The 24,424-nt window shown below is 38.1% G+C and overlaps 2 protein-coding genes across 3 annotated transcripts; one reads left to right on the forward strand and one right to left on the reverse strand.

Moving 5' to 3' along the window:
- The first annotated feature begins 407 nt into the window (after positions 1-407).
- neil3 (nei-like DNA glycosylase 3) lies at positions 408-14,358 on the forward strand. 2 transcript variants are annotated; one of them, XM_086259985.1, is made up of 10 exons: positions 408-593; positions 2,171-2,280; positions 3,838-3,972; positions 4,375-4,588; positions 5,476-5,550; positions 5,854-6,020; positions 11,510-11,670; positions 12,910-13,324; positions 13,619-13,799; positions 13,960-14,358. In XM_086259985.1, exons 1-10 carry the CDS (start codon positions 495-497, stop codon positions 14,140-14,142), a joined length of 1,740 nt encoding a protein of 579 aa, XP_086116111.1. In that variant the 5' UTR covers positions 408-494; the 3' UTR covers positions 14,143-14,358. The 2 variants fall into 2 exon arrangements, with proteins under 2 accessions (XP_086116111.1, XP_086116102.1); XM_086259976.1 differs by lacking the exon at positions 408-593 and adding an exon at positions 1,835-2,019.
- Positions 14,359-14,421: 63 nt separating this feature from the next.
- Positions 14,422-24,175, reverse strand: aga (aspartylglucosaminidase). Its single transcript, XM_086259999.1, has 9 exons — positions 23,884-24,175; positions 21,135-21,288; positions 19,803-19,915; positions 19,122-19,234; positions 17,923-18,031; positions 17,401-17,476; positions 17,145-17,252; positions 15,474-15,607; positions 14,422-14,616 (listed from the first exon to the last, which is right to left on the reverse strand). Exons 1-9 carry the CDS (start codon positions 24,008-24,010, stop codon positions 14,516-14,518), a joined length of 1,035 nt encoding a protein of 344 aa, XP_086116125.1. The 5' UTR covers positions 24,011-24,175; the 3' UTR covers positions 14,422-14,515.
- Positions 24,176-24,424: the final 249 nt, after the last annotated feature.

Genomic DNA, 24,424 nt, shown 5'->3' on the forward strand with positions numbered 1-24,424 from the left:
GGGATTCACCGGAATATTCATCAAAAGATTCAGTGATGTGAGCCAACAAACCTGCAGCCCAGTTCCAAAGGTAGAAGGGCCCAAACCAGTACTATCAGCTTTAACTTTCAACATAAATTTTTATATAATGTAATAAAAAATCTAAATCTGGACAATAACTCGGTAAAAAAGATAATATTAACTTGTTGCTCTGTAATCTTTAATATATTTCACTCTGTGGGAGCACAAATCTCTGCAGATACATGTTGCTTTTATAGATCCTGAGGAAAGAGAGAGGATAAGAGGCTGAGAGCTTCACATACTCTGCATCCCTTGGAGCCAATGTGCAAGAACAGCTACAGATTTTAATACACATTATTGCTGAGTGCTGCTTTTTTTAAAGGACGGCATGTCTGTACACTTGGCTGGAGAGCGTGGAGTCTATCTATTTTTATCTGGGCCCACAGAAGGGTTTCTGGGTGGTAAAACTGCCGCGCAAACAAGTTGGTGCAATTATGAAAGCAAGCCATGCAGAAAATCGTTTGACAATATTGGAAATTGTTGTTGAAATTCAGCCAGATCAGACACCTTCGATGAACAGAGTAAAGCTGCAGGTAAGCCACTTAACCCACAAATGGCAGTGAGATTTAACCTGGGCAGAGAGTACAGCATCATGCATGTGCAAGGAGACAAGCAATTTAATGCAAAATTTGTCAAATTATAATATAGTATTCTTTTTCTCCTATTTGCAACAGATTTTTTATTATTATTCAACTTTACAACAAACAGGCTGAATGAAAATTCAAACAATGAAAATTTCTCTGGATCAATTAAATTCAGCTGAACAATTAGTATCTTTTAGCGTATCTCAGTAAACGTTAAATTAAAGCCTGCAGCCCAGAAACATGTCCTTGTGTTTGTGCAGGCGCAACAACGGTACGCTGCCGCCCTCAAGTGAAAAATAAAAGAAATCGCTCTTTCTATGAATGTGCAATACATATAGTGCACTGCCAGAAACACGTTACTGTTTGTGTTCCGTGTCCTTTTTTAATTTATGCACGACGATTTATTACGTTTGAAATTGTCCCATAGGAGAATATGAGACTTTAAAAATCTCCTAATCTCTTCTGCAGTTTCACCACAATTTCTTGTTTACAATAGCAATGTTTTTATATTTATATATTCATTTATTCATTTTTAGAAAAAAGAATCAGTATGTTATTACCGTTTATGCGAAGTATTTGAAATATTATAAGGTAGGGAACAGGTGCAGAAGCTGTATAACTGATAGTCCACAAGTTATATAATAAGAATTTTAAAAAAGTACCTAAAAAGTACCAAAGGTAGCCATAATTATTATTTAGAAGAGCCATATACAGATAAATTTGGATGGTAATTATTGATACACTGATGTGCATGCATCTCGTTAACGTTTTAGCTGTTTCTGATTTTAATAAGCCTGCTTACTGCATATATTTCTGGGTACCAATGAATGCACAGCTACTCCACAGAGTGTTTCTTTACTTTATCTACTCATGTTTGGTTTATTTATTTGTTTCTATTCTTATTCACGCCCTTTAATATATGCATAGACATCGCAGGGCTGGGAGGAAGAGCATATTAAGAATTTATTCACTAAAAGGAAAAAAATAACAAACCTCTTCAAGGGATGACGATAGAGTGGGAAGGAATTAATTATAAAGCAAATACATACTTACATAATCCCCTAATATATATTCATGTCTATGTACATGTTGTTTTCATAAAGAAGGACACTGCTATGAAAAATAGGTTAATGTACCTTTAATGCATCAAGTTCCGGGTACAAGCCGTGCCGCACATGCGCAAAATTGAATGTTGTGGCGGGGAACGATCACGACAACAAAACTTTTGGACTGTTGACGCACAGTTTGACTTTATATCTTGAAATAGAAAATGGTTGAAGGGCCGGGATGCACATTAAACGGAGAGAAAATCCGCTTAAAAGTCCAGAAAGGACAGAAAGTAAAAGCGATCAGAGGCAGTCTGACAACATCAGCCGTAAGTAACCTTGTGAGACTGTATGTCACGGTGGAACAAGTTATGTAGTAAATTTGGCGTGTAGGCTAGCCACCTAGCTGTTATTAAAGAAGATCAAAGACAGCCTTCGTCTGTGCTTTTTTTCTGCTAACTGGCTTATATCCCTGTACAGAAAAACAGCTCCGAGACAAACGCCTTCCCCTGTTTTTATGGTTGTCAGTACAGCGGAGTGGAAACCCTGGGAAAGGAGCTCTTCATGTACTTTGGTCTACGTGCTTTAAGGTAAGCGAACAACTTTTCTTTTCTTTTCTTTTCTTTTCTTTTGCTTTCTGTTTGTATAAATGTCTAGACATTTTCTGTCATTATCAACCGACTGTATGTGCACCGGAGTCTGGAGGGATGTCACCAATGAATGCTGCATTCAGTGTTTTTGAAAACTGTGACATCTGGGATTTTCTTTTCAAAGTGAAGCACATTTTTCTGAATAAGCCGATTAGCTTGCTGCTCTTTGATTCAATATTTGAGTCATCCCACTGTAAGCAAAATGTGTATAATTTGCAATATGAATCTATTTATATGATCATGCACTACTCTCATAAACAGTTTAAAAGATGGACATAGCTACTGTGCTGTCACCTAAGGTTTCTGAAGATCGTATCAAGATGAGTGTTTGTGCTGTCACGATCTTGGTGTTTTGAAACCCAATATGATGCGTGAGTGGGGCGGGTCTGATTGTGAAACCCCACGTTCACTGGCTAACAACTTGTCAATCATAAATCGTTAGCCAAAATACACATAGTGTGACCAAAAGTTACAAAGTAGGCTTATTATTAATTAATTTATTTATTTGTTTTAATTTAATATGATCCAAACAGAGCGACTGAGCCTGTGAACTAAGCAGGAAAGTGTTTACAGTGGTCATATTCTAGATGTCAATAGGACTGGAGTTATTTTTGCAACTACCAGAGCCACCCCCAGGTGGCTATTAAAAAAAACAAAAAACAAGTGCAGGTTTAAGGCACTCCAGCAATGGTTTCATTTTTTTCAAACCCAGAAGCTATGTCCATCTTTTCCTATCTGAGTTTCTAAAAAGAGCAGTCATAAAGTCTACAATTCTAATCAGTTCTTAGGAGGCTCGGGTTAACTTACAGCTTTTATAAGTACTACAAAAATGTATTTTTTTTTGTGGCAGTAAAAGCTAAGCTATTTGTTCCCTTGTATTAAAGCCAGTTATTGGTTGGTTTATGTGTTTTGTGTTTGTACACAGCACAGTGTTCAAATCTTCAGTTGTGTTTTTACCTTTTGCCAATAATGGTGATAAGGAGAAATAGTCAATATGGATAATTTTGTTAAGTATGTTTGTATGTATTTATTTATTTAATCAAAAAAAACTAGAACCAAGTGGTTTTTGGTTATTTAGTGAATAGAATAGAATAGAAAAACATCCAGATTTTCAATCAGACCAATGCAAAAAACGACAGTGGTTGCAGTAGTGTAATTTGGAGAGATAGCAACTACAACAGATATTACTGCATCTACAGGAACATATTCATTCATATAATGCCACCCTAACTGTGCTCATATTATTTTTTTTAAATGAAAATGTTATTTTGAATAATCATCATTGGACAGATAGATTCATATCTATGTAAATGAACTAGTGAGCTTTGTTGTGCAAGGCAATGACACCTTGCACGATAAGTTTCCAAGGGTAGAGTTTCCATCCACAAGACCATGATCCTGTGATCGAGTGTCGAGTGTAAAATGAATCAAGACATGCTGTCTTTAAATGAAGTTTGCCTTTTTTTTTTCTTTGTCTTCCTTGCTTTCATCCTCTAGAGTTCACTTTGGTATGAATGGATCAATGCGTATAAACCCTGCTGAGAGGAGGGATAGGAAGGACTCCACTCCTGTGCTGGAAATACACCTTACTGACGACACCGTGTGCTTCTTTGACAGCACAGTGGAAATAAGGTAACAGGGACACCAGCCCAGCCTAGATAGATTGAGGTGACAGGAGTTCACCTTGGGCTATGAGTCTCATTGAGTGAGTATGTCCTACATTAGGCTGTGTCTGAAGACAGTGGCCGTTGTTGCATGAAAAACGCAGCCTTTTTGGCTCAGCATTTGTCCCGACCATTGTCTGTAAGGTCCTGTTGTAATGCTCAGCAGTCAGACCCACATTTTTTTTTGTTCTGTGTGAAGGTTTCACCTATGTTACTCCATCCCATAACAAACACACCTTACAGAATATATGAAAGAAACAATTTTGAAAAGTGTAACCTTGAGAGCGCCAGTTGACCCCGTGGCACACTTCCAATAACTGTCGCTATATATTTTCTGCCTTTTTCCATTACTACAACTGTGTATTTGCAGGTTAACAGAAGACTGTGAGCAGAGGGTTAGGGCCATGGAGAGTCTGGATGTATGCTCCTCCAAGTTCAGCTTCTCCCACTCAGAGGAAGCAGTGAGGAGCCAGAGTAGCAGGATGCTTTGCGACGTTCTCCTTGACCAAGCCGTCATGCCGGGAGTCGGCAACATCATTAAAAACGAAGCCCTGTTTGACTCTGGCCTCCACCCAGCCGTGAAGGTATGGAAAAGATGATGGATTGTGTTCAGCAGAGGAATACAAAACTCTCACAGAAAAAGTTTAAGCCCTTGTATTATTGAGTGATGTATTGCAATGAGGTGGGTAAAATAGGGAAAAGACAAACAAGCACATTGCAGCACAGATATGCCTTTCCCTCTGTGCCTTTTGAAAATGGAAATATTTTTTACTTTCATGAATGTACATGGTCCTTATTGCAACCCGAGCCGGCTTTTCTCGATGATTTATAGCATATATTTATCCTAAAACATGAATAAAATATTTTCTAATCCTGATCTGGAAATGATATCACATGAACTGTGAAGGATTCAATACGTCACATGGCTCTTTGGGAATATTTTTTTGGTAGGCAAACTATACAAGAAAGGTGTAATTTTTGAGTGGCCTATTTATTGCAGGTAAAAGAACTTCATAGGATGAATACTTCTATTACTCAAACATTACTAGGGGCTCCAATCTGAAATGAATTTTTGCCCTCCTTAGAAAGTTTTAGATAGGATATGAGAATATAGCACACTGAAGCAAAACATTAATCTAGGACTTTTGGCCCCTTCTTCTTCTGGGACCACTGAATCTTTATGAGCTTCTCCTCTATTACCAAGCCCCTAGGAGTCCTGAAAGATCAACAAGTACTGTTTTTATACACTGTCTGAGCCAGAGACAGCTTCTTGGTGGCTGGCTATTTTTCCCATTACATCAATTTAAAACAGTCTTTCTCATTCCCATCTGGTGCTTTATTGTTTATGTGCTTGTAGTATTGATTTTGATTGTGAAGTGCTATTTGTCTCTGTTTTAAAATGAAAGGCTACACAAATAAGGTTTTGTCTCCTTTTTGTGAACTGTAACTAAATGTGCTCTGTCATTTTTAGGTTCAGCAGCTGACAGATGAACAGATTCACCATTTGGTGAAAATGACTCGTGATTTTACTCTTCTGTTTTACAAGGTTAGGCATAAATCACAAGTTGGTCTTTTGGATCTGAATGGGATCTGTATGGGTTTATGTTGATCTGCGCACATTTAAATTGGGTATTTAGCTGCTACCTCATTTAGAGTCACTTGCGAGAATAGATTAACTAAAAATCCTGTTTTGCCAGGAAAGGAGAGCAAAAGCCAAAGCCCCACTACCTAGAGAACAGAAAAAACAAATATTGCTTTTTAACAGAGAAGTGAGGAAGGGTAATCTTTTTCTGTTTTCTTTATCCTCATACTTTTATTTCTTCTTGTGTGCCCTCCTCATCTCTGTCAGTGTCGCAAATCTGGCTCTCCCCTCTACAAACATTACAAAGTCTACAAGCGTTCCCAGTGCGGCCAGTGTTTTCATGTCATCACAGTCTGTCGGCTTGGAGATAACGGAAGGATGACTTACTTCTGCGAGCATTGTCAAGAAGGAGATCCCAGCAGAGTGAACATAAGGTACAAACCCTTGTAGACCTTTATGACTGAGCAGGTATTATTCTTCTACAGGCTGCTCCTTTGAGGGCTGTAAAAATATCCGCCACCAATTATGTTTTAACTAAGATGGAGATTAAAAATGTACCTTGTTTTTTCTCAACAATGCAGTGCATCCTTCTTATCAGTGATATCCATACAGGGATTAGTACCCATTTACACAAGGGATCACCACAGTGGATTATCTGCCTCCATCTCACCCTGTCCCTAGCATCCTCCTCTGTCACCCCAAACCTCTTTATGTCTTCCTTCACTACATCCTTCACTACATCCCTGAATCTTAGTTGTCTTCCTGTTTCCATCCTGCCTGGCAGCTCCATATTCAATATCCTTTAACAAATATTTTCACTGTCCCTCCTTTACACATGTTCAAACCATCTCAGCCTTGCCTTTCTGGTTTGGTCACCAGTACACTCAACCTGAGCTTTTTCTAAACCTGTCCAGTCGGGCTGTGCGATATGACCAAAATCTCATATCCCGATATATGAATTCTATCGTCCGATAACGATATAAATCACAAAAATGTAACATTTTCTGTAAATTCTGTGAATCTCGGGCAGCTCGTCTTGCGGGAAGTGTTTCCAGCTGGGCGTCATGTAGCTGGAGTCGAGTGTTTTAACAGATGCATGAAACGATACATTTTTAGACATAAGTTGTAACAGCCGCCGTTTTCTTTGTGAGTATTTATTACACGGCGTGCTGCGAGGAAAAGCCTGTTCTAACGTTTGAGTCTAAGGTTTATTTTTTAGCACCTGGCGGCTCTTTGTTAATTCTCATCCGTAAATAATCTGCTCTTTCACGTGATTCAGTTTATTTTGGAAAGTCTCAACAGGATCTTGAGCTTTATTGTGAAAGGTTTATGTGGAACATAAACAAGCAGACACGCGATGCTGTTACCGTTGTTGTTGCTAACGACAACGCATAAAAACAGGTGCTTGTCCGTTCGTAGTGTGGTTATATAAAATATAAGAGAAAGAGAGAACTTTAAGAAATTAATATAGCCACTTCAGTGACCATCAAAATGATGAAAAAATATTGCTGTAAACAGTTTATTTTGCGACACCACGAAACAAACAATAGTGTAAAATGAAACGATAGACGTTTTTATATCGTCATCCGATATATATCGTTATATCAAACAGCCCTACTGTCCAGTCTGGTCATCCCCAGTGAAGATCTTCATTGGGATGTGTTTTTGTTACCACCTCTCTCCAAATCAGACATAATAGCAAAGCATAGCTTTTTAAATTCTGTTACACATCACTGATTTGCCACTAAAACTCATCTGCATCCACCTGCACTCTCTTCTTCACCTCCATTGTTTTGCACGGTTGACCTCATATATTTAAACTCATTCACCTTCACAATTTCATCTCATTACACATGCATCCTGTCTTGCTTCAAATGACATTCATTTCTCTTCTCTCTAGAGCATACCTCCACCTCTGCAGGTTCTTTTCCACCTGCTTTTTACTCTCGCTACAGATCACAATGTCATCTACGAACATCATAGTCCACAGAGACTCCTGCCTAGCCTCATATGTCAACCTTTCCATCACTATTACAAACAAGAAGGGACTTGGAGATGATCCCTGATGTATTCCCACCCCCACCTTAAGCCCATCTGTCACTCCCACGGCACACCACACAACTGTCTATCTGCCCTCATACATGTTTGTCACCACCCTCAGATGCTTATCTGCTACTCCCGACTACCTCCCTGCACTACCACAGTCCCTCTCTTGACACCCTATGGAATGCTTTAATTCCACAAAGACATCGTGCAACTCTGACCTTCTCTTCACTTCAATGGCATCAACACTCTCAAAGCAAACATTACACCTGTTGTTGTCTTTCTTAGCATGAAGCCTTACTGCTGCTCATTGATTATCACCTTTTACTAACCTAGCTTGAACAACTTATTTTCATATCTTTGTAGAATGGCCTGTCAACTTTATCCCTCTGTAGTTACTACAGCTCTGCACAGCATACTACCTTCATTAAGCTGCACATTTCCATCATCTTTACTTACATATAAGATGAACTTAATTCTATTCTCTGTTCTGTGAGGCTCACCACAACAGTCCCAGTTTTTCTTGCCCACTCCTGCAAAAAGACTTCTAGTCTTATAGAATTCTCTGGGAAAACCTAATTTTAGGACATACTGGGAAAAAGAAATCAATAAAAATCTTTTGTATAAATGTTGGTTATATTATGTTTGAAAATGTAGGACTATCTGTCTTTCGAAAGAGCATCCTCATCGCCTTTTGGAATAACGATCGAAAAACATGGTGTGGCCACTAAACACTAAATAGCCGCTGAATAGATTTACAACAAAAAGCACTGGACTAATGAATGGAATAATAAGCAAACAGTGAAATATACTGAACTACATAAAAAGTTCACAGATAAATGGCTGTTTAAACACATTCGACTACAGGTGGTTTTGATGAATGGGATACTTGAGTCCGTTGGATAGGTTTTTGGTGGTGCATCGGATGAAAAAGGTTTGGAACTTGGGAGTCTAAGAACTATGAGTGGAAATATTCCAGTGATAGAATAAAGCGACAATTCATCTTCTGTTACAAAATATGTACCTTTTGTATTTAAAATGCTAACACACTAACTTATTAAACATATATGGGCAGTAAAGAAACCAACATAGTAAAGCTAGGTGTCATTTTTCAGTCTTTTCATAAAGTTCCAAAGCTCTTTAGATAATATGTTCAAATTTAGAGAGGCCATCTTTGCAGGCAGATGGGCTTGGCAGGGAGTGGGAAGTGTTATGAGGGAAATTAATGCGCATATAAGGCTGTGTTTGCCAGACAGGGCACAGGCTCAACACCTCCTGGGCTGTGTTTGAGCAAAGCTTTGCGAGGGGTTAGAGTCTAAAGCCCTTACAACGCATTACACAGCTGATGAAGCAATCTGTGAGAAGTTTCCTGAAAGCCGCCGCTACTTTGCTCCTCCATGACTGTTGGCGCTGCAGATTTACCCTCTTGTCAAACATAGTCTAGCTTCATGTCAGAGCACTATCATGTACGCTTGGAGCAATTATATAAAACACATTTCATTCTTGCCTGTTTTCTCCTCTGCTTGAACTGTAATTATTTGCCTAGGTAAAAGTTTCATAGGTGTCTACATGGTTTATATCTTAATATATTACAACTGCTGTTGTAATTGGGTGACTACATTTCTGAACAGAATTGATCAGAATCGTGTTTATTTGTGCAGACAATCCCAAAAAATATGATAATTTAGGAATTATTTTACTGCTGAAAAGTTACATATATCTAAATAAAGTGACACTTACTTTTGAAAGTATAATATAGCTACGCTGGCATTTTATGGCCAATTATACATGAAATCATAATGCACCTTCATATCAAGTGTTAGTCATTTCCATCTCACAAAGTTAAAGGGGAAAAAAAGACTGTCACATATTTATCCAAGAACCTTTTCAAAAAAGTCAAACAAAAACCAGGAAACTAGGTTTTTGGTTAAGTATATCATTATCATCATCATTAACATCATTATCTCCCACTCATGACTGATACAGGGGTCTCTTTTGACCTCCCATTATTTCTTAAATAAGAAGCTAATTGAAATTGCTCTTTCAAGCAACCATTTTAGATTGTTATTGTCTCATTGTTTAATGACATAATGACATAATTGTTATTGTTTAATGACATAATGAACATTAGTTCATTATGTCATTAAACAAAAGATGCTAGAGTCTCCAGGATACAGGACAATAAGGAAACAAAATGGGCTGATTCTGAATTCCACCTTAAATCTTATAATGACTGAAGGTGACTTTCTGCTTTAAAAAAACAAACTAAAAAAAACGTTCCCCCATGAGCCATTGTGATAACACATAATGGCTATCATTTGATCCAAAAATCTTTTCTTTATTAAATTAAATGAGCTACCCAGTCTAAAACCTTTCTGAAACTCATGAAGAACTCATCTTCATACTCATTTCACATTTAACTTCATAATGTACAGTGCTTAACAAATGTATTAATAAACCCTTCATAATAACCCACATTTAAGAAATCGATCATGTCAAAATCTCTGAGAAGTCAGAAATTAATCAAGAATAACATTCAACCATTAAAACTATTTTTTCTGTTCAGGGATGCAATTAAATAATTGTAATCTAAACTATAATAATTTTCCCCCACTTTTTAGTAAAACAGTAAATTTGACAATTCATGGATAATAAATTTTTTTTATTTGAATTAAAAATTTCTTTTCATTAAAAATGTTGCACATACATGGCCTAACCATTACAGAAGCATTAAAAAAAGGGGGGGATTACCAATACTGCTAATTTAAAGTAGCTGTAGCATAAATCTTACACTGGGTGGTGATCTAATAAATGTCATAAGCAAATGGTAAATGGTAAATGGCCTGCATTTGTAGCGCTTTTCTAGTCCATAGGACCCCAAAGCGCTTTACACTACATTCAGTCATCCACCCATTCACACACACATTCACACACTGGCGATAGCAAGCTACATTGTAGCCACAGTTGCCCTGGGGCGCACTGACAGAGGCGAGGCTGCCGGACACAGGCGCCACCGGGCCCTCTGACCACCACCACAAGCACAACGTATATAGACTATAAAATAGAAACTAACAGAACAGTAGGATATTATCACAATGCTGATACAGTATAATTGCTATTCTTAACATTTTGGAATATAATGAATGTTGCAATGAATTTTTTAACTGCTAATTGTGTCCCCAAAGTTAAACTGTCAGTATCTGTTTTGGGGTTAACTTGGCATTTACGTATTTCTGATAATATAGCAATTAACAAGGACAAATCATTGAAAATTAAACATCAAGCAACTGTTGCTGTCTACATAAAAGAAATTCCCATTTAACAGAAATTTACATTTAACCATTACATTTGCATTCAACAACCCTGCTGTTTTTAACTGAATAATAGCTTAAACAGTAATATCTTCACCAATCTGTCTAAGAGTGATTGCAGTCAGTCCAAGTCAGACTGTGACAGGTTTGTTTTTGTTTTTTTACATTTTTTTGTAGATACAAGGAGGTTATTTTCCTGTTTTTATTGGTGCGACTGGTCCATTATTTTGCTCTGAATTAGGAGGTAGCTTTGTCAAACTAAGTGTGTCCAGTGTTAATGTTTTTTTCAGTTATACAATATATGGCAATGCTATGCTGCATCTATCCCACCCCTATTCTAAACTATATACAACACAATATATTTACTTTTAATTTTTAACCACTTTAGAGAGCTAATAATTCCAATTATTCTCAACATGTGGAACAGTAACATTAATAATACAAATGTGACTCACATTTAGTAATGTAGTAAATGTATGTCTGTGGAAACGCCACATTTTTGCACAATAAAATTCGCAGCAGCAGAAGTACATTATAATCATCACCGTTGCCCTGCTTTGTTTATTTAGTAAGCTTCCAGTCCGAAACAGCCTGATTGGTTGGGCCTGCAACAGAACCAGTGATAATGTGGCTAAGAAAGAGGAAGAGGACTGGGCCTGTCAGCTCTGCACACTCATCAACCAGCCAGCAGCAACAGCGTGTGATGCCTGCCTCACTCCAAGACCCAAGGGTAAGTGAAATGTTCTGTCTTCATAGTCACTCAATTGGAGCGAATAAAATGTCTTTGCTAACAAGAGATAAAACAGTAGCTATAGTTTTGCTGTTTAGCTGAATGATATCTTGTACAGTTAGACAGCGATGCTTAAGCACTTTTCAGAAAAAGATGGAAAATGGCAGAGTGACACTGCAGCGAGGCGACGCAGCTTCTCTGTGTGTGTTTGTATGTTGCAGTACGGATAATGAGCATGTCTGTCAGTTGGCCATATAGTGTCTGCAAGAAATGTCCTTGTAGTGTCACTGTTGCTGCATAAAGCTACAGTTGAAGGGTTTAAGGGTTAGTTTGTATTTTGTATACAGTCCAGTTTTCTTAATTAATAGCTGATTGAGCAACAGAATAGCTGTTAACCCGAGGTTGTGCTGAGCTTCAAGGACATGGACACGTTGCTATGATGGCTTCACTGTGTACCCTTAAATTGTTTTCCTTTTTTGTAATATTTTATTTGAATTAAGACTACCGAGTCTTTTTATGTTAATCATTACCAGAACAAACCCCTTTAGTCCAGTGGTATTAGATAGTAAAATATTTCCCATTTTGGGAGGATGGGAGTGGGATTTGAATCCTTAAGTCCAATATAATCATCTGAGTTTTAACAAGGTTTAAAGGCTACGTCACATATGTCAGCGTCCATCTGGACTGTTTAAAAGATGCGTGTGAGTAAGTGAGAATAGTGGTGACATTTTGAGGTTGATTTAAATGAATAACAGACACTTATTTCTCCATGGAAAGCTGACTGAGCACACTCGCTCTTTCAGTAATACCCTGATTTGCATATGTACAGTTATACATTTGCAACGGACCCCTGTGCATATCCTCTGAATCAGTTGGGGGTTAAGGGCTTTGCTCATGGCCACTTTAATGGTAGCTTTTGAGGGACTGGAGAGTGATATTTATTCACAGTTCCTTGTTAATGACTGTTATGTCAGGCTCCATAGTCCATTACTGAAAACATTTTTAAAGCTTTTGATACGGTGGTTCATTTTGCATGAGGGCATTTTCAGCACCACATATTGTGTGACATTTCATTTGACTACACAGCACGGCAATATACTGCCCACTGATAAATGATACGGCAAGCTAACCACTTAAAACTAACAACAACCTGCATTTTATGGGTGCAGTCGGTGCATCAGAATGAGCTGCAGCTGCTGAACATGAATTGAGTTTCTCTCTGTGGCTCCATCTCCCCAGTCCACACAGATGACATTAGCGTTGAAGCATCACCCTTCACTGCTGATTTGATTAAATACCCCTGCACTGCCTTCAAGAAACCACAAGAGGAGCTCAAAGTCAACTGGAGGTCTGCATTTGGGACTTCCACCCTTGTTTTCTCCGACTTAAGCAAGAAGGCAAAGCCTGCAAAAGTCCCGCTTGCCCAAGCCGGGAGTCATTTGAATTCCTTGGCGGCAGAAGGAGGTTTATATAAATACAGTGTTTGCCAAGGGACAACAAGCCCCAATTATGCCTCTGGTGGCTGGCAGAAGCAAAGAGCCGAGCTGTCCGATGGGGAATCACTGGCCTCCTACAGTCACACATCCAAGAAAATGAGAATTGATCACAGCCCCTTTCCCAGTAACAGTGCTCAAAATGGAACCTCAAACTCAAGGTGAGTGAATCTCTTACTTGGATATTCATGGGTAAGTTTTTAATAAGAGAAGGTTTTGCAACTTCAGGGAAATGAGTGAGATTTAAGAAGGGAACCCCCAAAATTTAGTATTTTAATACAAAACACACACACACACAGTCATGGTATGATACTAAACATACTTTTTTTTTTTTCCAAAAACACACATCAAGACAAAATGGTTAGTTTGCTAATTAGTGTTCATGTGACAGCTTTGGCTGTGTTATATTTTCAGTGCATTTCAAACTGATGACACTATCTCTATACTCCTGTCAGTACCCACAAAATGGAAGCGACAAGCCGTGCAACCTCCATTCCTCTCAGTCCCAGTGCCCCTCGCTGTGCATCCCATCGTCGCCCAGCTGTCCTCAGAGTGGTCCACAAGGAGGGGGAGAATAAGGGACGACAGTTCTACTCCTGCTCGCTACCCAGAGACACCAAGTGTAACTTCTTTGAGGTGAAAGTGGAAGGCAGCTTATCTGTTTTCGATTTGCTTCTCTTGTTTTCTAGCCTTTGCACAGTCTGTTAGCAGTCTGTTCACTAAACACTTAAATAACTGAAATAAAAGTTTACAACTGTACGTCCAAGCTAACCAAACTTTATTTTCACTGTTGCAGTGGGCAGACTTGCACTTCCCTTCTTGTCACCACGGGAAGCGCTGTTTAATGAGGACTGTTCTGAAACTAGGACCCAACAACGGCAGGAATTTTTACACCTGCAGCTTTCAAAAGGGGAAACAGTGTGACTTTTTCCAGTGGGCCGAGAATGGACCAGGGGTTTCCATCCTACCTGGTTGCTAATGTCATATATTGCTCCCAAGTGAAACCCTGAATCCTCAATGTTTATAAAAACAACTTGATATAGAAATGGGGTGGATGACTGGATGACAAGTATCAAATATATCAAATATACCCTTGCTCTATATTCCCGTCCATTTAAGCTTCTGACCTTCAAATCATGGCCAACTTTGTTCGTACCAGCTGTAATAAATCTCTAATAAAGTCTGTTTCAAATTATTTGGTATTATGAGTTTACCTTTAATTAAGACATGTAGATAAATCCAAAAATGCAAAACCATCAACAGTTAAAACAGATTTTATTTAGCAAATAAATGATCATAAAATTTGCATGTATAGTATTAATTCTAAAGATATCCATACAGTTATAAATTATTTAAAAGCAATCAACAGATTTTAGGACTGGTGTGTTTGTCTCGGAGTTTGCTACCATGAAGTGGAACTTGTCTAAGCCGGGGACTTTGTTACAAGCTGCACCTGCAGAGATGAAGAGGAAATTGAAGTACTGCAGGAACACAAACCTTTATAACCCTCTCTCATTAAGACCCCATTTAGTTGTGACATGAAATTCGACTTTTAAATGCATATGCTGTTTGACAATGAGAATTCTTATAACCTGTTAACATCTGTTTATCCAGGTGTCTCATTCAGACCTCATTTTCTCTGGTGCCAAAGTAAGAAGCAGGTGGTAACGAAAACATTGTGGATGTAGGGTAAATGGATACATTACTTAAAGATGAAAAGGTTGTCTTATTTGAACAAGAAGAGATGAAGGGTGTGCCGCTTTGGCTGACACTCTAATTTCAGACTTTGTGGTGGTTGACCTGAGAACAAAATAACTTCTAGGGTAGAACAAATTTTGTTGGAGCTGATGAGTAAAGGTAAAAGAAACAGAAGTGAAGACAGCTTCATTTAACTTTAATGTTGCTGTGATCTAGTTAAACCCTTGTACAAAAGATTGCTACAGCAATGCCTGAACTTCATTAAGGCTGCTATTTCTCAGTCCCAGAAAGCATTTGCTTGAAAAGTATGTATGCATCAAGTATGCTTTTCAGCATACTTAATGTTACTGTTTGTTAATGATATTATAGCAGTAAAATATTGTTTTAAAGCCACTGGATTATGGTTACATTTTTAATCTTTAAATTTTGAATTGTATCTGTTCAGTTCAGGTCTAATTTACAAAGGACTGCCTTGTTATCATCTCCCTCTCAAACATGTTTATGATAAAGTTTTAAGTGAGTATTACTTTAAAGAAATATGTATACATTTGTCAGTTTTTGTGCCAGTACTCTGGGCAAGGAACTGTACGATTTGTAAACTCCAACACTCACCATAATGCCCTGTTGTGTTAGCACATATGATAGCTCCAAAGAACTCAGAGTAATGCCTCTTGATTCTGGAAATGGCCGACTTGCAGGCTGCTGAGGGATCCACCCCGGCCCTCATCAACTCCACGGCCAAGTAGCTGTTGGCAGGATTACACGGAGCACACATGAGGCAAACTAACAAGTGCTGTCAGGGCCTCCAACCAGGATCATGACAGTGATGCGCTTGAAGTCATAACATGGGATAAAATAACGCAACAACCTGAATAATTACTTAATGGGGAAAAAGAAGGATTCCTGCCTCACTCTATGGTATACAAGAACATAATGCACAAAGTGTACAAAAATTAACATGAGGAGCATTTGTATTAATGTACCATTACTTTTAAATTATTTGCTCCATCCAGACACTGCTGGTGTCATTAACTCCATTAGCCTTAGGTCAATTGTACAAAACAATGAGTGACACACTGCAAATTTTCTATAATTGACCTCGGTGAAAGTATGGGGGGGTTTTAAATGGAAAATTTCCAAGAGCCTTGTTCCTCAGTGAATTATTCTGACAGGACAAGTACAATCCTGCATGCTGTTTTCCAGACTGCATTGCAAGAAAATTAGTTTGTGTTAACACATAAATATATATATATATATATATATATATATATATATATATATATATATATATATATATATATATATATATATATATATATATATATATATATATATAGTGCATCCAACATAGGAAATCATCTCATAGTCACTTAAACATTTAGAATTCATGGATAAGCAGTTTAAGAATGATTCCAACACAGAATGCAACCGTTTCTAAAATGGCCTGGTGCTGCTGCAATTTGACAGCATAGTCCTTGGGCAGAGTTGTAATCAGACATACCGGGTATAGAAACCTGGGCTTTGAAAAGGGCTTTCTTTCACTAGTAACACGGTTCTCTAACCACCCAGCAGTTCCTGGAAGTGAATAATAATCTGATTGAAAATGGGGACCCTTCAGGTTGTGTTGTGCATGCGTGTAGCTGAATGTTAAGCTGGATTCAGCTCAGTATGTGTGCACGCTAAACTATCCTAGATAAATAAAGCTTAAAAAAATAACCCTTCTGAGACAAATATATTCTCACAGCCTGGAAACAAACAGTCGCTTTAGTGAAATCTCACTTCAGCTGTGGAATGTACAAATGACAGTTTTGGGGCAACATAGTCACACCTCCACTCTTTATAATACTATTTTTGCACTTGCAGCTTGGGGCTCAAGCCCAAAGTTGGCTGTTTAAAATCAACACACGTCCCATATGTCGATATTCTCTTTGAAAAAATAAATAAATAAATCTGTCAAGGAAAAAGCCACCCAACAGTCCTTTTATTTAAACGGTAGCTGGGAAAAAAGTCACAAAGAAGTTTCAAACCACACGAGATGTCCTAAAGAATTATAAGTACAACAACAGAGTAACTTCACATTGTTTTCTGGAATAAATATAACACCTATTTTGATTTACTGAAATAATCTATAGAGTGAAAGTAAATCTCTTCCCACCCCCTTAGTTACACTTAAGAATAAACCCCTCTAACATGAGTTATGTTGCTAAGTAGATTATTTTTTTCCTGACACAAAAGACAAAAAGCGTATTTATTATTTATTTAATAATAAAATGGTTGAGGTACCTTGGTAGAAAGCGCATCATGACATCTCCATCTCCAGTGGCAGCAGCACCACCAGCTAAGCTGTCTACGTAGGCACCTGCACCCACTATAGGAGAGTCCCCGACACGACTGCAGGACAGGAAACATGAGCATGTAAACACAGTAGAGTGCCTCATAAAAAGTACACAAAAAAATATGCATCTGGAGCTAACCCTGAGCTACAACCCTGTATGTAATCTTATATATGGATAAAAAAAAAACATTATAATGTACATACCCTGGAACCTTGTGAGTTAATCCATTGGTTGATGTACCAGCAGCCGCATGGCCATCACGATCAAGAGCGATCATCCCTGGTGCAAAAAAATAATTGATTCTGAAACACCAGCCACCTCTTCATAGGTTTAAAAAAAAAAAAAAAAAAGGGGGGGGGGGGGGGGCTAGACAAAGTAATTACAAGCTCCCGTGTGAGCTAGTGTCGACACTGATTAAATTTTTCGAACACACCATGAAATATCCCAGTAGTTCCAAGCACACTGATCAGTAATATATAACTCTAGCTCCAACCCATTAAACTGGGAATTCATGTAGAAGCAATAAGGAATATTTATTTTTGAGTAGTATTTTTGGACAGAAATACAAATTCAAACTCTAGAAACTCTACAGAAAGCCTTCTTTATGTGGCCCATTATACAACTAAACATATTTTCATACCTGTCTGGTTTCAATGAGGTAGTTAAATACTAAATTATAACATGCCTAAGGAAAGCCGACTCTGTGTCAGCTGGTAAAAACCTACCTATGGTGTCATGGGCATGGATATTAGCATGCCGTGCCCTCTTGCTCTGTTTCCACGTTGCCTTCGGCCTGTATGGTCCACAGGATTTGGAAGGCTCTGGACTGACATTCTTTCAACAGAAGACAAAACTGCATCACTGTTTGCATAATGCTATTATCCCGAGACTCAATTACTGTAATGGCTCACAAGCTAGACATGCTGATCTGCGAGCACTCTGATTTGCCATGATTTAATTACATAAAACCATCAGCGCTATTGTCACCAAGTGGTTTGGTATTTAATAACATACAGTAGGGAGTCTTCCCTGTCTTTCAGTAGTCAAACATGTCATGGTGAGACACAGACAACCTTTTGGACCACCTCAATCTTCTGGATAGTGTGTCAGCACAGAGAACAAGATGTGGATATCTGTCAGAGCATGGGGGTAGTTTAAGAAAGGGCTCCCTGCCTCTAACTCAAGGAGTCTTGTCTGCTGATATGAGTGAGTCAACTGACTGCATAGAGTGGTGTGAAAAGTTCAGTGTGCTCCTTTGAAGTTACAGGTAAGTGGAATCCCTTTGAGTTGGGTGAACAGCTGTAAAACCTGTGACTTTTGAAAACCCCTAACAACATTTGTGCTTTGGGTGCAGGTTAAATTTAACACGTGGACTAAAAAGGTCTTTTAATACAGAATGTTTAACAGAAGCAACTTTACTTCTTTACACTTTGTTCATCATGCCAAAGCTCGAATGTGTTCTCAAATTGCCTGTGCATTAGTAACAAAGCAAAGTGCTATATTCTATTCCAATAAGGTGAATTTAAAACCCTTTAAAACATCCAAGGACCCTTTAGGGTAAGAGCAAGTGATCAGTGTTATCTATTCCTCCACTACTGTGAAGATGAACTTTGAACAGGCACTTCTTGTACTGGGCTGTATAGCTAGTTTAAATTTAATCAGTTGAGCACTGGATACTCTGTAGACAGATAACAGCTGATTTAGTTTGGAAATTTGGGGAAGTTATTGGCGAAATTAACAGGAGCATTCTATAGAAAAGCAACACTGCTGTAGGGCATCACCTCTACCACAAAAGCTGGCTCTTTTATGAACTACTTTAGTATGCTTGTCAATTGTCCTGTTTAATATCAATCTTTTAGAAGCAGCACGCCTGTAGCCAACACAAGTGAGAAAAACACACAGCCTAAAACACACACACACGCACCTTTCGATAATTAGGTTGGCAGCTGCCCTTCAGCCACTCTGAGAAAATATTCACAGATTTGTTGGTAGTCAAGTCTTCTGCAATGAAGCCCATGTTTTCAGCAAACACTGAAGCTATAAAAAGAGAAGTAATACTTTCAGGTCAAGTTAGACATTCTGGACCACTCTGACCTTGGGTTATAACAAAAAACAAAGGGTCACAAACAAAGGAGGGACTTGAGGCAATTCCATCTCATTTAAACTTGTCGCCTTGGTTTTTGAAGGTGGACAAGAGGCCAATGTTCTGAATGCAAGTGACCTTACTACTTCCTGAAGAATAAAGGTTCAATAAGGATTCGCTGGATTGTTAGGATTTCTCGACATATGATCTATGTTATTTGATTTAAAAATACTTTACATTGGGGAAGAAAAAAGATTCAACACTGGCCTCCAGATTCCTTTAAATGACTTGCATACCAGTGTGCAGTTCTCACAATGTGCTAATTTAGTGGAAAAGGAAAAATAAAAACTCTTGTGGTTTGGAATTCTCTTTATGCTCAAGACTTTTTACTGCAGGTCACGAGGTCTACAGATTAAAGATTAAACCGTGTCTGAAATTCTTTGGCTCTAATAAAACTGTATGATATTGAACAAATAACAAGAATGTGAAAACAATTCCTGCCGACGTAAACCATAATAATACCTGATTCTCCCACTAGCAATGTGTGTTCAGTGTGCTCCATCACAGCTCTTGCAACTCCAATGGCATTCTTGATTCTTCTCAGGTCTGCAACTGCTCCCACCTCCATTGTATCACTGCTCACAGAGAATCCGCAGAAAATAAACATCATTTCTGGTTTACTGGGCACAAACAGTATCTGCAAGTCATATATATCAGTCATAAACTAGTGTTAGGAATGAGTGCACGCTCCAACAATAGGTGCATGCATCACACACTGCCCTCACACTGCTAACCCCCTGTACCCCTCATAAATAGTTGCCCAGAGATGAACACAATGTTTTTCAGCAGTAAGGGAGTGTATGCACTGACACACCTGGCTTACTCAGCGGTGACTGTAACACACCATTCTTCAGCTAAATCCAAATAGAGAAATGCCTGGAATTTTCTCTGAGAGTGTGAGTGAATGGAAGCTAATTTTTAAGGGCTGCCCTTTGCGGTGGTAGTGTAATAGGCTACATTATACTGAAATGTGTTTCTAATATTTATCAAAAGAAACTAAAGCCTCTAGAATTTCCACAGAGCTAACTCCTCCCTGACACAGTATCAGAAATTCAACAATTTTGCAGAGCTGATATTTATTGCCAGACTGGTCTGCTGGATTACATTAAATTTTATGGTTTAGATTCCAGCACTCCGAGGCTACAATACATCTGCTGGTGATACCTACTGGATTTCTTATGCAGCTATATTGGATTGTGTGGAGGAGACTATCCTATCCTCGCAATGTATTCATGACTTTGTAGCCAAAAAATGTCAATTTCCCTGCAAAATAAAAGAAGCACTGTTCCACAGAGAAATAACAAACAGCTTGCCGCTTGGTTTTGTTGCAAAATTACATTTACTTCCCATAAAAACTTCTGAGTGGGTAAATGTAATATTTTAGGACATAATAATTGTTAAATGTTCAGATCCTACTGAGACTGTTTTATTGAAGAACAAGTTACAGGAAAGAACCAGTTAAGGCTCGTAAAAGCCTTAACTAAACTGTAGGAGCTTAATTAGCATGGTCAAGATCTAAGAAACTCTTTTAAATATATGTAATTTCCAGTTTTAAAAAATGCAATCAATCCTATACTCATTTAGGCTCAGGCATTCATTACATACTATTAAATCATAAGATTTGGGGGGAAAGCTAGACAAATAGGAGCTAGAGAAAAACGTAACAGTTTTTAACCGCATTATCAATCTTTATTGCTTAACTGTGCTGTTATAGAAGTGGCTTTTTTTTTTCTTTTTTTACCCCATGTTAGATTTTTACTAATAATAAAAGCACAGGACATGTCCACGGTTTACCCATTCATGATCAATGCATCCAGCGTGGTCTCCCCAGACTCATCTGGGCTCCCGCCATAGCCTACACTGCCATCACACTGCTCCATTTCACAGCGGGCACAGCCTCTCTCCACTGCATCCAACACTGAGCCACCAGACTGCAGGGCACTCCATGCTGCAGACACAATGAATCAATCAGCATGCAATATACTGTACAATGAAACAAATGCTGTCCCCATGACAGGAAGCCTCTGCCAGTCACATTTTGCAAGGGTAGGATGGAATCCCTCTGTCTAGCAAATCTGTTTGACAGAATTTTGACAAAGACACTGCTGACAAAGCCTTGAGAGATATCTTGTACATTTGGTAGTCAACCAGTGTAGCATTTGGCTGCAAAATTTTACAGAAACACTTGTCAAACAAGTGTTTTGTTTGGTTATCTTTTGTTGTAGGGTATAGAACTGAATTGATGGCATCTGCTTGTCAAATTTAAAAATCTATGAGCTAAAGTTTGTCTTAGATGACCAGTACAAAACAGAGGTATTAAACAGAAAACACACTAGCATTTGGTCACTGATCCCCCAAGTGCCCATGGGGGATCAAAATACCAACTGGTAGCCTGCCACCAGCTTGCTTCTAAATTCATTGTGTTCAGCACCACACATATTCTCCCTCTTATCATTTATAACTTATCTCTCTTGAAATTCTATTCTCAAGTTAGTGCTCTTGTCTTGAGATATAATTCTTTTTTTCTTCATATCAAACTCTGCATTACATCCTTTTCTTTTAGAAAATGCTGCTGAATGGAAGAGATTAGCCTGCTATTGTCATCTGCTTCTGTAAGCCCCCAAAGGAAAGGAGGCCTGCATGGGCGGATCAATAGCCGTGGCTCACAGACTACACCTTTAAATATCTCGCCGCAAAACAGATAGCTGGGTACATTTTTCATTTTCATATCCTCCTTGGGGAAAAGAGGTGATATGCATCTGATAAATGAAAGGGCATCCATCTATCAAATAGTGAGATTTTTAGTTAACTTTAATCATCTACAGGTCTGAGCTGTTGCTCAAAATATGTTGAATACCATTTCTATCATTTTTCATTTTGAGCTGTGCACCTGGTGAAAATCCACTTGACGGATACGTCCCAAGCAATGCTGAAATATTTTCAGTTTCAATTTGAACATGTCTAATGTATCATCCAGAAGGAAATCAAATTGGGTATGGGCAGACGTGGCAATGGCAGCTAAGAAGCCTAGCAGGTTCTGTCCATTTCGCAGTCCCATCTAAGCCGCTAATGGCCTTACATACTGTATGGATAAGCTCCATGTGAGCCACATGAATACAGCAAACAAACAAAAAAAACAGTTCTCCTCTTGGAGAATTTTGTATGCATTTTCTTGCATTATAATGCAACAAAATCATAATGAACACAATGATTCTTGCAAGTGATGACTAATATGTACCCATAGAAAAGCCTACAGTCCTACAGAGCAACAGCAACCAGCAAACCTTTGCATTTGAGAACCAATGGCTGTGATTGTCACCAAGTACCACGATGCCTGCTAATTAATACAACATGACTCTACTGACTTTAACAATAAATTCTGCAGCTAAATAGAATTATAGACAGTTATTTTTATTTATAATTTATGTGTCATTTCTGAAAACCAAACTAATACTCTGAGAAAACTGTCATATTAGACTCAACAGGAGTGCAGCTGCTAAATCCAATTTGTCCTTCTATTCTGAAGATCATGAATTACCTTATGTTTTGTTTGTTTATTTTTATTTTTTTGTCTGCAAACCTACATAGCTGTAACTTTAGTGAAATATTGCACTAAAACCCACAAACTCTCTCTCCCTCTTTCTGTCTGTTTGCTCACAAACTTCTCCTTTAAGTGATCAGGAGTTGAGCAACCAAAACTGGTGCACAAGTACATCTTGTATCCCTGAAGGTTCCAATCGATAATAGATATTATGCATCATGTCGCTTTGCAACCGTACTAATAGGCTATTTTATATTATTTAAATTTCAGGACAAGATCTGATTTACTAAATATTGAATATTTCCAAATAGTGATGTTTACACTATCAATATAGCATTACATCATTTGACACATTAACTTATGAAGTTAAGTTTACTGTATTAAGGAACTTGCAAGTATGCCATTATGAACTGAATGGGGTTGGCAGCTGGCTAATGAGTGTAGTAGTAGGCTTATTTTTATCTAATTTTTTTTTTTAAATAATTAGACAGTTGACGTGGCCCCTTAATCATACATATGAACACATTTCGCCGTAGATGAATATTTAATAGCTCATATTTATCATCTGTTATTCATATAAACACCATCTACCCGCCTTACCTTTTCTTACTTTTCTCAACATGATTAAGTATATCAGTTTGCCAACAGTATAACAGACCAAACAATACAACAGCATGGATATACACTAGTATGTAAATTATACGTTAGGACACTTACAAGTTGGATCTCAATTTGAAAGCGGAAGTATAATACAGAGCGCAACAGTGGTATAAATTCAGTGGGCTGCAAAACCCCTCGTGACAAATCGCCCACTGATTGTTAAAGCTCAGCCAGAAAACAATCGATCAGTATATATAGATTTATTTTTTTTTATTTTGGTGTGTGTGGATTCTGTTTAACTGCAATTTTAGACCACAGTGTCACGTGACTGGGCTCCAGCCTGAATGAATCTTTCTTTTTTTTGTCTAACACAATTCATAGTCGTGTAAAAGATTGGCCTACCTGCAGCCGCTGCATTCTTGAATGGCCAAGTATTGATCACAAGAGGTAGCGATGCATGTCCAAGCGTTAAAAGCGACGTTAAAGTGCAAATCAGTAGAAATGTAAACATTTTGTCCTGTCGATGCATGGATATTACTACAACACTTTTATCACTTCATTGCTATATTCGCGCGGTTACCATTTACAGCCCCATAAGACGTTAGAAAAACAAACACACAAGAGCTGCTTGAAAAACACAACTCGTGTGTTTAATTAATCTCGCATTTAAACTTCCTTGTTGGGTCACATGCTGAGTGGGTGGGTTTTTTCCATTAAAGGAACAGTCATGAAAAGCTCACGTGAACTGTGTTATCTTATGAATAATTTTATTTTTTGTCTTTTTTTATTTAAATACTTCGAAGGGGGACAAATATTAACTATAGAAGTAATATTGGCTTCAAACATGAAAGAGAACTTGTAAACCTCTTTTGCGACAGCTTTCACTTGTTAGAAAAACCAGCATATAGGAAATAGTTTGGAAAGTACTGTTGTAAATTTACAG

This window comes from Aulonocara sp. 'chitande type north' Nkhata Bay, linkage group LG2 (genome assembly GCF_057382095.1).
Source record: "Aulonocara sp. 'chitande type north' Nkhata Bay isolate Kocher_YH1m ecotype deep benthic linkage group LG2, A_spYH_male_GT1.1, whole genome shotgun sequence".
In the NCBI taxonomy this organism is placed as follows: Eukaryota; Metazoa; Chordata; class Actinopteri; order Cichliformes; family Cichlidae; genus Aulonocara; species Aulonocara sp. 'chitande type north' Nkhata Bay.